A 14,581-nucleotide genomic window follows, 5' to 3' on the forward strand; every position below is an offset into this window, starting at 1 on the left:
AGGGTGATATAATGTACTTAAACCATCCCTTTAATAATATTCAAAATATGCTGCCATCTAGTGGGCATTTCGGAAAATAGATGCCCATATAACAGGCCATCATCTTGGATAGTCATCTCCCAAAAATGTAAGCTGGTATTTCTTCATGATCTCAAATATTTTACACATAGATTCATTAGACTTAAAAAAAAGTTGCAATTATAGAAGTGACGCTGTACAAGTCCCATTGGTCATTGTTAGCTACAAAGCTTTGGAGACAAAAAATGAACCAAGTGGGAGAAACGTTGAAGTGGGACCATATTAAAAAGTGTGAAGACTGAATACAAATATGAGGCAGCATTTACACTTTGGAAAATGAGCTTCTCCTTCGATTTACAAAGGTAGATCAAATGCACCTGCTCATCCCTTCAGGTAACTTCAGGTCTCTTAATGGAGAAAATCCAGTTTCTGCAGAAAGAGGAGAGACACAGGAACCTCAGCTGAGTAACCTACGTCCTGGCAGCTAAGCCCTGAGAAATAAGAGCTCATTGCTTCAAGCTTTGGGATGTCCTGTGGTTACAGGTGAGCACCAGCTTCCTGACTGTATTTCTATACCACCACCAAACAGAGGCATGAATGTGCTTTGTGAATATTAGATGGACAAGGTTGTGAGGTAATATCCTTTATTGCACTAACTCCTGTTGGTGGAGGAGAGAAGCTTTTGAGCTACAGAGAGCTCTTCTTCAGGTGAATATTAACAGTTTTAGCCTCACCTTCCCACAGCAGTGCCAGTCGGCGTTCATAGCACCATTTCACAGAGATGGAGCTTGAGATCCATGTCTGGTGACAGGTCCTCAGTTGGGGATCTGCCCCACTGACACACATGGAGCTACCTTGATTTACACCAGCTGAGAATCTGGCTTCCTGTGTGCCCCAATGGGGTGGCCAATGCTGAAAGAATCTTACTAGCCGGGATGACACATGACAGATTGTTTCTAGACTCTGACTTCAGGGACAGCATCTCCCCCGTCCCCACCCTCCAGTGTCTGTCTTGTTCTTGTGTTATCATCCCACAATCAGTATGGCATGGGGAGGGTCATTCTCCAGTTTGGGTTGCACATCAGCCTGGTTTTACCCCTTCCTAAGAGCCACCCTCCAAAGAGCTGTATTTTATTACTGCTACATAGTGAACATTGGGAAACAGAAAAGGCATTGCCAGTCCCTCACCACATCACCATCACCACCACAGGGACTAAGGAAGAATTTACTCCAATTCATAATTTATGGCATAAACTGATCTCTTGTGAGGAGGGCGGAGAAATTATTCCTTCTCCTACCGCGCACTGAAATGCTGAATATACCAGGAAACATTGTTAGATTAATTTTCATTAATTCTAACAGGAGATCGATGCCTAAGGAAAATAGCATGCACTGGAAATCTCAGTTCAACATTTTAGTTGATATATTTATTGATTTTTTACTCCTAAGTCATGGCATGATTCTGGCAATTGCCAGAGGTGAAATACTGCATTTAAACATCATTGTTAAGCTTCAGTATGTCACTAGATGGGATACAATAGTAGATAAAGAAAGAGACTGATCTGATTATCAGCATTCAGCTACCAGAGATATGGACAATTATATTAGTCATTGCTCTGATATGCCAGAGGGTGATCTACATGGTTACAAAAGATCTGTTGTCGACCTGAGACTCCTTGCACTTCGACTGAAGTCTACGTTTAGCCTTAAAATTTCAGCTGGTAACCAGGAGAGGGAGGGAGTTTCTGAATATTTATGGAATTAATTCATGACACTTGATTACCTTTTAGCTCTATGTTCTTCCAATTCAATTGCACCATTTGCTTTATTATTCCTAGACTCAACCCATGGCAGACATAATCCGGAGAAACCAAACGGCTGTCACAGAATTTATCCTCGTGGGATTCGGGGATCTCCCTGACCTGCAAATGCTTCTCTTCCTGATGTTCCTAGTGATCTACATGGCAACCGTGGCTGGGAACATGCTCATCACTGCACTAGTTGTGGCTGATAAGCACCTTCACATCCCCATGTACTACTTCCTAGGGAACTTGTCCTGCTTGGAGACCTGCTACACCTCCACCCTCCTGCCCAGGATGCTGGTCAGTCTCCTGACTGGGGACAAAACCATCTCATTCAGTGGCTGCCTCTCACAACTGTATTTCTTTTGTGCTCTGGCTGGTATGGAATGCTGTCTCCTAGCAGTGATGTCTTATGATCGGTATTTAGCGATATGTAAACCTCTGCACTATTCAACTCTTATGAATAACAGGTTTTGCCTCCAGTTGGCTGCTGGGTCATGGTTAAATAGTAGCTTGGCCACTACCACCATTATATTATTCATATCACAGTTAATTTTCTGTGGCCCAAATGAAATTGACCATTTCTATTGTGATCCCATCCTACTGATGGAACTCTCCTGCAGTGACACACACCTGAGCATATTGGTGGATCTCATATTAGTCTGCGTATTCACCCTGCCTCCATTCCTACTAACCCTGATGTCCTACGTGTGTATCATCGCCACCATCCTAAGAATCCCTTCCACCACTGGGAGACAAAAGGCCTTTTCCACCTGCTCCTCTCACCTCACTGTGGTGACAATTTTCTATGGCACCATAATGATTTTCTACATGCTACCGAAAGGTGATACACTCAGAGATCTGAAGAAAGTGCTCTCTCTTTGCTTCACAGTCCTAACTCCCCTTGTAAACCCCCTCATCTACAGCCTGAGAAACAGAGAGATCAAGGAAGCCTTGAGCAAAGCAGTCAGTAAATGTGGCTTTCACAAAAACATGCAGAGACTCTGAGATAATAATTTAGCCCGATGTTTTTAAAGCTGCCTGGGTGATTGAAGCAATGAGCCTGTGAGGCACTGTACCTCAAAGTAGCCCCCTGTAACCCCCATATTCATCTTTTTTATGTGGTTGTGATAAAAAGCATGCCTTGTAAGGTATCATATGAAGCATCAGTCTGTTGAAACACAGTGCTCTGTCAAAATATGTATATCATTATTGTATACGTCATTATCAGATTTTGTTATATGGTTGTTACCGAAATATGTTGGGAGTCTGGGAGTCGCCCACTGTTAGTTCTCCAGTGACAACATAGGAGCTGATCCACACCCAGGCGGGCGTTAAACGACCATCACCAGCCATTGACCAGCAGGGGAATTTTAAACAAGAGATTCACAATTCTGCAAGGCCCACCAGGACATGTCTGGGCCAGTATTTTTCCAGAGACATGTATTGAGAGTATAAAATAAGGGAGAGTGGCATCATGAGATCACTTCTCTCCTCCCCCACCTACTCTAGAGGCAACAAGAACGCTGGGAAGACAAGGACTTTGAACTGGGGAGGTTGGTCCCAGGCTGAGGAGGGAATTCTGACTTTGTATTACAAACTGTAACCTGGCTGCAGCATCCAGTGGGGTGAGAAAAACTGTTTGAATCAAATCGTACTGAGTCTGATAAAGTTTAGGATTTAGAATGAGTTTTTTCAAAAATTTTTCTTAGGCATAAAGGTCAGAGATAGTTTCCTAACACTTATAATCACTTAAAATCTATCTTTCTGTAGTTAATAAACTTATTTAAATGTTTAATCTTAATCAGTAAATTTGTCTAAAATGCTTGGGGAATCTGCTCAGATTATAAGGGCTGGTGCATGTCCACTATCCTTTGATGAAGTGGTGAACTAATTAATGAGCTTGCATTGTTCAAGAGAAGGTCTTGAGCAGTGTAAGATGGTACATTTCTGGGGGTGCAAGGCTGGGGGGATTTGCTGGTGTCTCCCTCTGTATAGTTCATGAGTAGGTTGGAGAGCATTCATGCAACTCAACTCTGTATGCTTGTGACTGAGTGATAAAAGCACCTGGGGGGGGGGAGGTTGCTGCTTCTTACTATTAAAGCATCATGAGAGACAGCCCACGCTGGAGAGATAAGGGAGCACTGTGGTCCCACAGCTCCAAGTTGTACACCGGGGGTCCCGTTGCATAGCCCCATTAAAATTAAGATGAAAACTCCCATTGTCCATCTAAGTGGAAGGACCAGGGAGGGAGGTGGCCAAAACCATGTTCCCATCATGAAGTTTTCAACTGGGCACCAGGAGCAGTGGAGACAATGTTAACCAATTTTTTTATATCTGTAAAAAAGCCATTATCAAAATAAATGTTAGTATTTTTGTTGTCCAAACTCTTGGTGCAGCCTTTGTGGGGTCATAAGCCTAGGAAATCTGCCACCTCTGAAACTGTGCCTAATTCCATCCCCACCATACACCTCTGCAAACCAACCACCTTCATTACACTCACACAAGCCAGATGCAAACAGCCAGGCCCCAGCAGTGACCTCTGGACACGTCACCAGGAACAGCTTTATAGCTCTTACCTGGGCTACACCCGGCTGTGACCAGCTCCAGCAAAGCAACAGCTCCAGGCTCAAAGGGCCCTTGGAGGTGGGGAGGTTGGGCAAACAAAGAGATAGACTCACAAGCCAGGGCAACTCTAGAACTGAGGCCATTTCTGGGATTGAGTCTGTCAAATGGTCACTGACGAGGGACTCTGCATGTGGCCCTGCAGGGCACAAGCTGCTCTGCTGCCACCAATTGGACAGAGCAGTCGAAAGGGAGGGCACCTGTTACAATGACAGGTTTCAGAGTAGCAGCCGTGTTAGTCTGTATCCACAAAAAGAACAGGAGTACTTGTGGCACCTTAGAGACTAACAAATTAATTTGAGCATAAGCTTTCGTGTGCTACAGCCCACTTCTTCGGATGCATAGAATGGAACATATATTGAGGAGATATATATACACATACAGAGAGCATGAAAAGGTGGGAGTTGTCTTACCAACTCTGAGATCATAGAATTATAGAATCATAGAATATCAGGGTTGGAAGGGACCTCAGGAGGTCATCTAGTCCAACCCCCTGCTCAAAGCAGGACCAATTCCCAACTAAATCATCCCAGCCAGGGTTTTGTCAAGCTGGGCCTTAAAAACCTCCAAGGAAGGAGATTCCACCACCTCCCTAGGTAAAGCATTCCAGTGCTTTACCACCCTCCTAGTGAAATAGTGTTTCCTAATATCCAACCTAGACCTCCTCCACTGCAACTTGAGACCATTGCTCCTTGTTCTGTCATCTGCCACCACTGAGAACAGCCGTGCTCCATCCTCTTTGGAACCCCCCCTCAGGTAGTTGAAAGCAGCTATCAAATCCCCCCTCATTCTTCTCTTCCGGAGTCTAAACAATCCCAGTTCCCTCAGCCTCTCCTCATAAGTCATGTGCTCCAGACCCCTAATCATTTTTGTTGCCCTCCGCTGGACTCTTTCCAATATTTCCACACCCTTCTTGTAGTGTGGGGCCCAAAACTGGACACAGTACTCCAGATGAGGCCTCACCAATGTCGAATAAAGGGGAACGATCATGTTCCTCGATCTGCTGGCAATGCCCCTACTTATACAGCCCAAAATGCCATTAGCCTTCTTGGCAACAAGAGCACACTGACTCATATCCAGCTTCTCATCCACTGTGACTCCTAGGTCCTTTTCTGCAGAACTGCTACCTAGCCATTCGGTCCCTAGTCTGTAGCAGTGCATAGGATTCTTCCGTCCTAAGTGCAGGACTCTGCACTTGTCCTTGTTGAACCTCATCAGGTTTTTTTTGGCCCAACCCTCAAAGTCCCTCTGTATCTGATCCCTACCCTCCAGCGTATCTACCACGCCTCCCAGTTAAGTGTCATCTGCAAACTTGCTGAGAGTGCAGTCCACACCATCCTCCAGATCATTAATAAAGATATTAAACAAAACTGGCCCCAGGACCGACCCTTGGGGCACTCCGCTTGAAACCGGCTGCCAACTAGACATGGAGCCATTTATCACTACCCATTGAGCCCGATGATCTAGCCAGCTTTCTATCCACCTTACAGTCCATTCATCCAGCCCATACTTCTTTAACTTGGATGTCAATTAAGTAAGAGAAAAAACTTTTGAAGTGATAGCCCAGTGCAGACAGTTTGATAAGAAGTGTGAGAATACTTACATGGGGAGATAGATTCAATGTTTGTAATGGCTCAGCCATTCCCAGTTTCTATTCAAGCCTAAGTTGATTGTATCTAGTTTGCATATCAATTCAAGTTCAGCGGTTTCTCGTTGGAGTCTGTTTTTGAAGCTTTTCTGTTGCAAAATTGCCACCCTCAGGTCTGTCATTGACAGGTTAAAGTGTTCTACTGGTTTTCGAATGTTATGATTCCTGATGTCAGATTTGTCTACATTTATTCTTTTGCGTAGAGACTGTCCAGTTTGGCCAATGTACATGGCAGAGGGGCATTGCTGGCACATGATGGCATATATCACATTGGTAGATGTGCAGGTGAATGAACCCCTGATGGCATGGCTGATGTGATTAGGTCCTATGATGATGTCACTTGAATAGATATGTGGAAAGAGTTGGCATCGGGCTTTGTTGCAAGGATAGGTTCCTGGGTCAGGGTTTTTGTTCAGTGGTGTGTGGTTGCTGGTGAGTATTTGCTTCAGGTTGGGGGGTTGTCTGTAAGCAAGGACAGGTCTGTCTCCCAAGATCTGTGAGAGTGAGGGATCATCTTTCAGGATAGGTTGTAGATCTTTGATGATGCGCTGGAGAGGTTTCATCAGGAATCATAACATTCAAAAACCAGTAGGAGAACACTTTAACCTGTCTGGTCACTGTGAGCCACTGTGAGCACGTCAGGATTTGGCCAGAGGCAGGGGAGCTGGGCACTAGTGAGATCTGTAGGACTTCAGCACTGCGAAAAGGATTTTCCAAGTGACCTAACAGAGTTAAGCGTCCATCTCCCATTTCAAAAGGATTTGGATGCCTATCTCACTTACACGCCTCCAAGAATCTCAGCCTGGAGAACCACTAGGCTGCTGTCACTGTAGCTTCAATCTATGTATTTCCACTGGAAACAGACTCCCCAGCAACAGAAATGCTCTGAGTTAATGGTAAACCCCTGCTAAACCTTTGAGACCCACTAATGTTGTATGTGTGGTTTTGGCCACTAATGTCGCAATCGTGCTGTTGTGTGATTTCGTTCCCAATGGTTAAAATTTTGAACAGCGCACACCTAGCAATAGGTAAGAAATGAGGAAAGATGCAGTTATGCTGTGTAGGACCACTAGAGGGAAGAGGAATGGGAAAGGTGCAGACCAATGGACAGCAGCCAAAGTGGAAGGGGAAGAAAGAAGAACTTATGTTGCCAAATGACCAACAGAGGGAAGTGGAAAGGGAGGTGAAGCTATATATACGTGGTGAGCAAACAACATTGAAGAGAAAAGGAACTCTGTGCTTTGTAATGAACGGGAGATAGTAGGAGATGTTAGGGATTGAGAAATGGGCTGTTATACTACATAATGTACACCAGGTAACAGAGTCAAAAATTGGAAAGAGGAAGCTATAGCAAGAAGAATCCACTAGAGGAGAGCAGAGTAACAGGCTGTCATGCTGGGAAATAGACATTAGATGGCAGCAGATTAGAGGAAATGAAAGGGGGGTGTCAGAAATACTGACTAGTGATCAATAGATTTCAGTAGCAAATAAAATAATGGGAAAGTTATACTGTAAAATGGCCATTAGATAGCAGCATAGAACCATAGGGTTAGAAGGGACTGCAAGGGTGATTTATTCTAACCCCCTGCCAAGATGCAGGATTTGTTGAGTCTCAGCCATCCGAGACTGATGGCTGTCCAGCCTCCTTTTGAAAACTTCCAGTGAAGGAGATTCCACAACTTACTTAGGGGGTCTGTTCCATTGTCCTACTATTCTTACATTTAGGAAGTTTTTTCCTGAAATGTAATCTAAATTTGCTATGCTGCAGTTTGAACCCATTGCCTCCTGTCCTACCCACTGTGGCAAGAGAGAACAACTTTTCTCCATCTTTTTTATGGCAGCTTTTCAAGTATTTGAAGACGGCTGTCATATCCCCCCTTAATCTCCTCTTTTCCAAACTAAACATACTGAGTTCCTTCAGCCTTTGCTCATATGGCTTGCATTCCTTCCCTTTGATCATTTTTGTCGCTCACCTCTGGATCCTTTCCAGTTTCTCGACATCCTTTCTATACACTGGTGACCAAAATTGGACACAGTCTCCAGCTGAGGTCTAACCAGAGCCAAGCAGAGTGGTACTATCACCTCCCGAGACTTGCATGTTATGCCTCTGTTTATGAAACCTAAAATTGCATTTCCTTTTTTCCCAACAACATCGCATTGCTGACTCCTGTTGTGATTGTGATGCACCACAACTCCCAGATACTTCTCAGCAGTGCTGCTGCCAAGCCAGTTATCCCCCATTCTGTATTTGTGCATTTAGTTTTTCTTCCCTAAGTGAAAGCATGTTGTAAGGGTGATATAATGTACTTACACCACCCCTTTAATAATATTCAATATATGCTGCCATCTAGTGGGCATTTCTGAAAATAGCTGCCCATATAACAGGCCATCACCTTGGATAGTCATCTCCCAAAAATGTAAGCTGGTATTTGTTCATGATCTCAAATATTTGACACATAGGTTCATTAGACTTAAAAAAAGTTACAATTATAGAAGTCATGCTGTACAAGTCCCATTGGTCATTGTCAACGCTGAAGTGGGACTATATTAAAAAGTGTGAAGACTTAATACAAATATGAGGCAGCATTTACACTTTGTAAATCGAACGGGAAGCTCATTTTCCAAAGGTAGATCAAATGCACCTGCTCATCCCTTCAGGTAACTGCAGGTCTCTTCAATGAGAATATCCAGTTTCTGCAGAAAGAGGAGAGACAAGAACCTCAGCTAATGAACCTACGTCCTGGCGGCCAAGCCCTGAGAAATAAGAGCTCATCGCTTCAATCTTGGGCTGTGCTGTGGTTACAGGTGAGCACCGTGTTCCTGACTGTATTTCTATACCACCGCCAAACAGAGGCATGAATATGCGTTGTGAATATTAGATGGACAAGGTTGTGAGGTAATATCTTATATTGCACTAACTCCTGTTGGTGGAGGAGAGAAGCTTTTGAGCTACACAGAGCTCTTCTTCAGGTGAATATTAGCAGTTTTAGCCTCACCTTCCCACAGCAGTGCCAGTCGGCGTTCATAGCACCATTTCACAGAGATGGAGCTTGAGATCCATGTCTGGTGACAGGTCCTCAGTTGGGGATCTGCCCCACTGACACAAATGGAGCTACCTTGATTTACATCAGCTGAGAATCTGGCACCCTGTGTGCCCCAATGGGGTGGCAAATGCTGATAGAGTCTTACTAGCTCGGATGACACATGCCAGATTGCTTCTAGATTCTGAGCTCAGGGACAGCATCTCCCCTCGCCTCCCCCCACCCCCAGTGCCTTTCTTGTTCTTGTGTTATCATCCCACAATCATTATGGCGTGGGGTGGGTCACTCACTCACCAGTTAGAGTTTTACATCAGCCTGGTTTTGTCCCTTCCTAAGATCCACCGTCTAAAGACCTGTATTTTATTACTGCTACATAGTGAACATCGGGAAACAGAAAAGGCATTGCCAGTCACTTACCACGTCACCATCACTTCCACAGGAACTAACGGAGAATTTACTCCACTTCATAAATGTATGGCATAAACTGATCTCTTGTGAGGGGGCCAGGAATTATTCCTTCTCTTACAGGACATTGAAATGCTGAATATACCAGGAAACATTGTTAGATTAATTTCCATTAATTCTAACAGAAGATCAATGCCTAAGGAAAATAGACTGCACTGGAAATCTCAGTTCAACATTTTAGTTGATGTATTTATTGATTTTGACTCCTAAGTCATGGCATGTTTCTGGCAATTGCCAGAAGTGAAATACTGCATTTCAGCATCATTGTTAAGCTTCAGTATGACACTAGATGGGATACAATAGTAGATAAAGAAAGAGACTGATCTGATTATCAGCATTCAGCTACGAGAGATATGGACAATTATATTAGTCATTGCTCTGATATGCCAGAGGGTGATCTACATAGATACAAAAGATCTGTTGGTGACCTGAGACTCCTTGCACTTTGACTGAAGTCTACGTTTAGCCTTAAAATTTCAGCTGGTAGCCAGGAGAGGGAGGGGAGTTTCTGAATATTTATGGAATTATTTCATGACTCTTGATTACCTTTTAGCTCTATGTTCTTCCAATTCAATCGCACAGTTTGCCATGGGTTGAATCTAGGAACAATAAAGCAGACATAATCCGGAGAAACCAAACGGCTATCACAGAATTTATCCTCCTGGGATTCGGGGATCTCTCTGACCTGCAAATTCTTCTTTTCCTGATGTTCCTAGTGATCTACGTGGCAACTGTGGCTGGGAACATCCTCATTATGGTGCTTGTTGTGGTTGATCAGCACCTTCACAACCCCATGTACTTCTTCCTGGGGAACTTGTCCTGCTTGGAGACCTGCTACATTTCCACCATCCTGCCCAGGATGCTGGCCAGTTTCCTCACTGGGGACAAAACCATCTCATTCAGTGGCTGCTTCATACAAATGTATTCCTTTTGTGCTCTGGCAGCTACAGAATGCTGTCTCCTAGCAGCGATGTCTTATGATCGGTATTTAGCAATATGTAAACCCTTGCACTATTCAGCTCTTACAAATACCAGATTTTGCCTCCACTTGGCTGCTGGGTCATGGTTAAATGGTTGCTTGGTTACTGACATCTTTGTATTATTCATGTCACAGTTAATATTCTGTGGCCCAAATGAAATTGACCATTTCTATTGTGATATCATCCCATTGATAAAACTCTCCTGCGGGGACACACGCCTGATCGTATTGTTGAATTTCATACTAGCCTGTGTATTCACCTTGCCTCCATTTCTACTAACCTTGACATCCTATGTGTGTATCATCACCACCATCCTGAGAATCCCTTCCACCACATGGAGGCAGAAGGCATTTTCCACCTGCTCCTCTCACCTCATCGTGGTGACAATTTACTATGGAACCCTAATGATTGTGTACCTGCTACCGAAACGCGACACGTTAAGCTTCCTAAACAAAGTGCTCTCTCTTTGCTACACAGTCCTGACTCCCCTGGCAAACCCCCTCATCTACAGCCTGAGAAACAGATAGGTCAAGGAAGCCTTGAGCAAAGCAGTCAGTAAATATGTGGCTTTCACAAAAACATGCAGAGACTCCTAGATAACAACTTTGCCTAAATCAGCCAGGCAGCTGTGAAAACCTTCGACTATCAGCCTCCATTGAAACTGAGTTGAAACCCCCCCATTAAAAATCTCACTTGTAATGTGAAAAAAAAATGGAGATGTTCTGAATGGAGTTACTGAGACAGTGTTTACAGTTCCATGCTGTCTCCATGTAACACATCATATAGGCAAATGAAGTTGTGGACAGCTCTGTCACTCTCACATGTTCAGCACTGATACACGGAGTATGATGGTATTTTTGTCCATGGTCTTGGCTAAACATTCACCCTATGTGAGGAGTGTGTACAGTGTTTGAAACTGCACAGAGCTGACATTGCATAAGGCACAAAATCCACTAACAATCAAAGTAAATCCCTGTGTATGTCTCCTGTTCATTGTTTCTCTATGTTAGATAATAAAGTTTTGTAATCTAATTCAGACAGTCAAATAGAAATAAAACACAATGGGTGACATCATGCTTTTGCTGCAGTTCTTATGCTCCTAAAGACACAATGGACAATCCAGCAGGAAGTCGGGTCAGTGTTGTCCATGTTAGTGGAAGGACCAGGGCGGGAGGTGGCCATAACCATATTTCCATCATGGAGTTTAACTGGGCACCAGGCAGAATGGAGATAATTTTAACCAATTTTTTATTTCCCTTAAAAAAGCTGTTTTTGATCAAAATTATTTTTGGACAATAAAAATACTAACTCCTGGTGCAGCATAGATGGGGACGTAAACCTGGGAAATCTGGCACCCGTGAAATTGTGCTTATTGCCATCATACCCCTCTGCAACCCCACCTTCACTGCACTCACACAGGCTGGATGCAACCAGCCAGGCCCCAGCAGTGACCTCTGGACACTTCACCAGTGTCATAAACAGATAGTTAAGGGTTAATGCCTCTTTTACCTGTAAAGGGTTAATAAGTTCACCTAGCCTAGCTGACACCTGACCAGAGGAACCAATGGGAGGACAAGATGGTTCAAAAGGAAGGAGGGAAGTTCCCTTTGTCTGTTGAGTTTCATTTTGGACCAGGGTGGGAAAAGCTCCCGAATTCAGCCTCTTATCAAGTAGTGAGTATTAGTGTAGGAACTAAATAGTTTTATGTTTATTTCTTTGTAACCTGTCTTGTGCAATTAGAGGAATAATCAAATTGGGTATTTGGGTATTTTTTGTGTAACTAAGTTTTTGCCCCGGGGAACATCCTCTGTGTTTGGAATCTCTTGTCTGTGAGAGTAGCTGGTATGCTAATCTCTCCCAGAGGGTTTTTTTTCTTTTCTTTAATTAAAAGCCTTTTTCTTAATAGCTGATTGCTTTTTCCTTGTTTTTTAGATCCAAGGGGGTTGAATCTGGATCCACCAGGAGTTGGTGGGAGAAAGGAGGGGGGATGGTTAATTTCTCCTTGTTTTAAGATCCAAGGGGTTTTGGATCAGTGTTCACCAGGGAATTGGTGAAGAGTCTCTCAAGGCTACCCAGGGAAGGGAATTAGTGCTTGGGAGTGGTGGCAGCCAGACCAGATCTAAGCTGTTAATTGAGCTTAGAGCTTCTCATGCAGGTCCCCCACATCTGTACCCTAAAGTTCAGAGTGGGGAAGGAACCTTGACAACCAGAAACAGCTTCATAGCTCTTATCTGGGCTAAACCCAGCTGTGACCAGTTCCGACAAAGCACCAGCCCCAGGCTCAAAGGGCCCTTGGAGGCTGGGAGGTTGGGCAAACAAAGAGGTAGAATCACAAGTTAGGGCCACTGGGACTGTCCGGACCCAGGTGGGGGTTTGACAGGGCACATGTAGAACTGAGGCCACTCCTGGGGTCGTTTCTGTCAAACGGGCACAGAGGAGGGATTCAGCATGTGACCCTGCAGGGCAGAAGCTGCTTTGCTGCTGCCAGCTGCACAAAGCATTTCGAAGGAAGGGGACCTGTTACAATGAGTGTCCCTAAAACTGATTTCAATGAGTGCACGTCCCGAGAGGGCTAGTTCTCAGGACACGGTGTCCAGACAGCCCCAGGTGCCTTAGACAGCTCTGCTCCTCGCAGGGCCCTCCCCTCAAGGCGTGAGGCAACCTATGGCGAGAGGAAACGGCTACAACCTACCAACGGGAAGAACTCCTGTGATGCCAAAATGGCAGTGCTAGATCAGTCACTGGGAGCACGTCAGGGCTTGGCCAGGGGCAGGGGAGCTCGGCACCAGTGAGAACGGTAGGACTTGAGCCCTGCAGAAACCATTTTCCAAGGGACCTAACAGAATTAGGCACCCAAATCCCTTTGAAATGGGAGTCAGATGCTTAACTCTCTTAGGCCTGCTCTACACTAACCCCCAAATTCGAACTAAGGTACGCAACTTCAGCTACGTGAATAACGTAGCTGAAGTCGACATACCTTAGTTCGAACTTACCGCGGTTCAGACGCGGTCCACACGCGGCAGGCAGGCTCCCCGTCGACTCCGCGGTACTCCTCTCGCCGAGCTGGAGTACCGCAGTCGACGGCGAGCGCTTCCGGGATCGATTTATCGCGTCCAGACCAGACGCGATAAATCGAACCCGGAACTTCGATTGCCAGCTGTTGAACTACCACGGTAGTGTAGACCTGGCCTTAGATGCCTCTGAGAATCTCAGCTTCAAGAGTCACTGGGATTCTGTCATGGTAGGTTCTGTTGTCAAATGTTTTTCGGCTGCATGTGTGCATGTGTTGTGTTGTCTCTGCTCTGCACAGTCTCAGGCTCTCTCTAATACAGGTTCAATCTATGCATTTCCATTGGAAACAGACCCCACTGCAACAGAAATGCACTGGATGGATGGGAAACACCTGCTAAACCTTTGAGAGCCACTGCTATTGTATGTGCTTTTGTAGCCACTAATGTTGCAATCATGCTGTTATACAGTTTTGTTCCCAGTGTCTCTAATTTGGAACAGCGAACACCTAGCAGTAGGTAAGAAATGAGGAAAGATGTGATTATGCTCTCTAGGGTCACTAGAGGGTAGAGATATGGGAAAGGGGCAGTGGTGCTACCCAGTGGATAGCAGCCAAAGTGGAAGTCATGAAAGGAGAACTTATGTTGCCAAATGACCAGCAAAGGGAAGTGGACAGAGGTAAAGCTGTATAATGCAGATTAGATGGCATCAGTGTAAATGGTGAGGAAATAATTTTGTGAATCAACGGACCTCTATGCTATGTAATGAACTAGAAATATCTTTAGAAACCAAAGTGAGGAATGTAAGTGAGCAATGTGTAACTGAAGATATTGAGGAATTCTGAAGCCGTGTTAACAAGGGAATCAGAGACAGACAGCCTAGCTAGTCCTAGGTTACCAACACTACCTAAAGATAAGAAAAGTGTACCATGGTGGAACAATGACCAACGGAGACATAAGAGCCTCAAGGATGGAAAGAGGCAGCTACAACATC

The 14,581-nt window shown here is 44.7% G+C and overlaps 2 protein-coding genes across 2 annotated transcripts; both read left to right on the forward strand.

Moving 5' to 3' along the window:
• The first annotated feature begins 1,865 nt into the window (after positions 1-1,865).
• LOC135888469 (olfactory receptor 6N1-like) lies at positions 1,866-2,828 on the forward strand. The gene has a single exon (XM_065416277.1). The coding sequence runs from the start codon at positions 1,866-1,868 to the stop codon at positions 2,826-2,828; it is 963 nt and encodes a 320-aa protein (XP_065272349.1).
• A 7,477-nt stretch (positions 2,829-10,305) lies between these two features.
• Positions 10,306-11,106, forward strand: LOC135887728 (olfactory receptor 6B1-like). Its single transcript, XM_065415458.1, has one exon. It carries the CDS (start codon positions 10,306-10,308, stop codon positions 11,104-11,106), a length of 801 nt encoding a protein of 266 aa, XP_065271530.1.
• The last annotated feature ends 3,475 nt before the right edge of the window (positions 11,107-14,581 follow it).

The sequence above is a fragment of the Emys orbicularis genome, chromosome 13 (genome assembly GCF_028017835.1).
Source record: "Emys orbicularis isolate rEmyOrb1 chromosome 13, rEmyOrb1.hap1, whole genome shotgun sequence".
Taxonomy (NCBI): Eukaryota; Metazoa; Chordata; order Testudines; family Emydidae; genus Emys; species Emys orbicularis.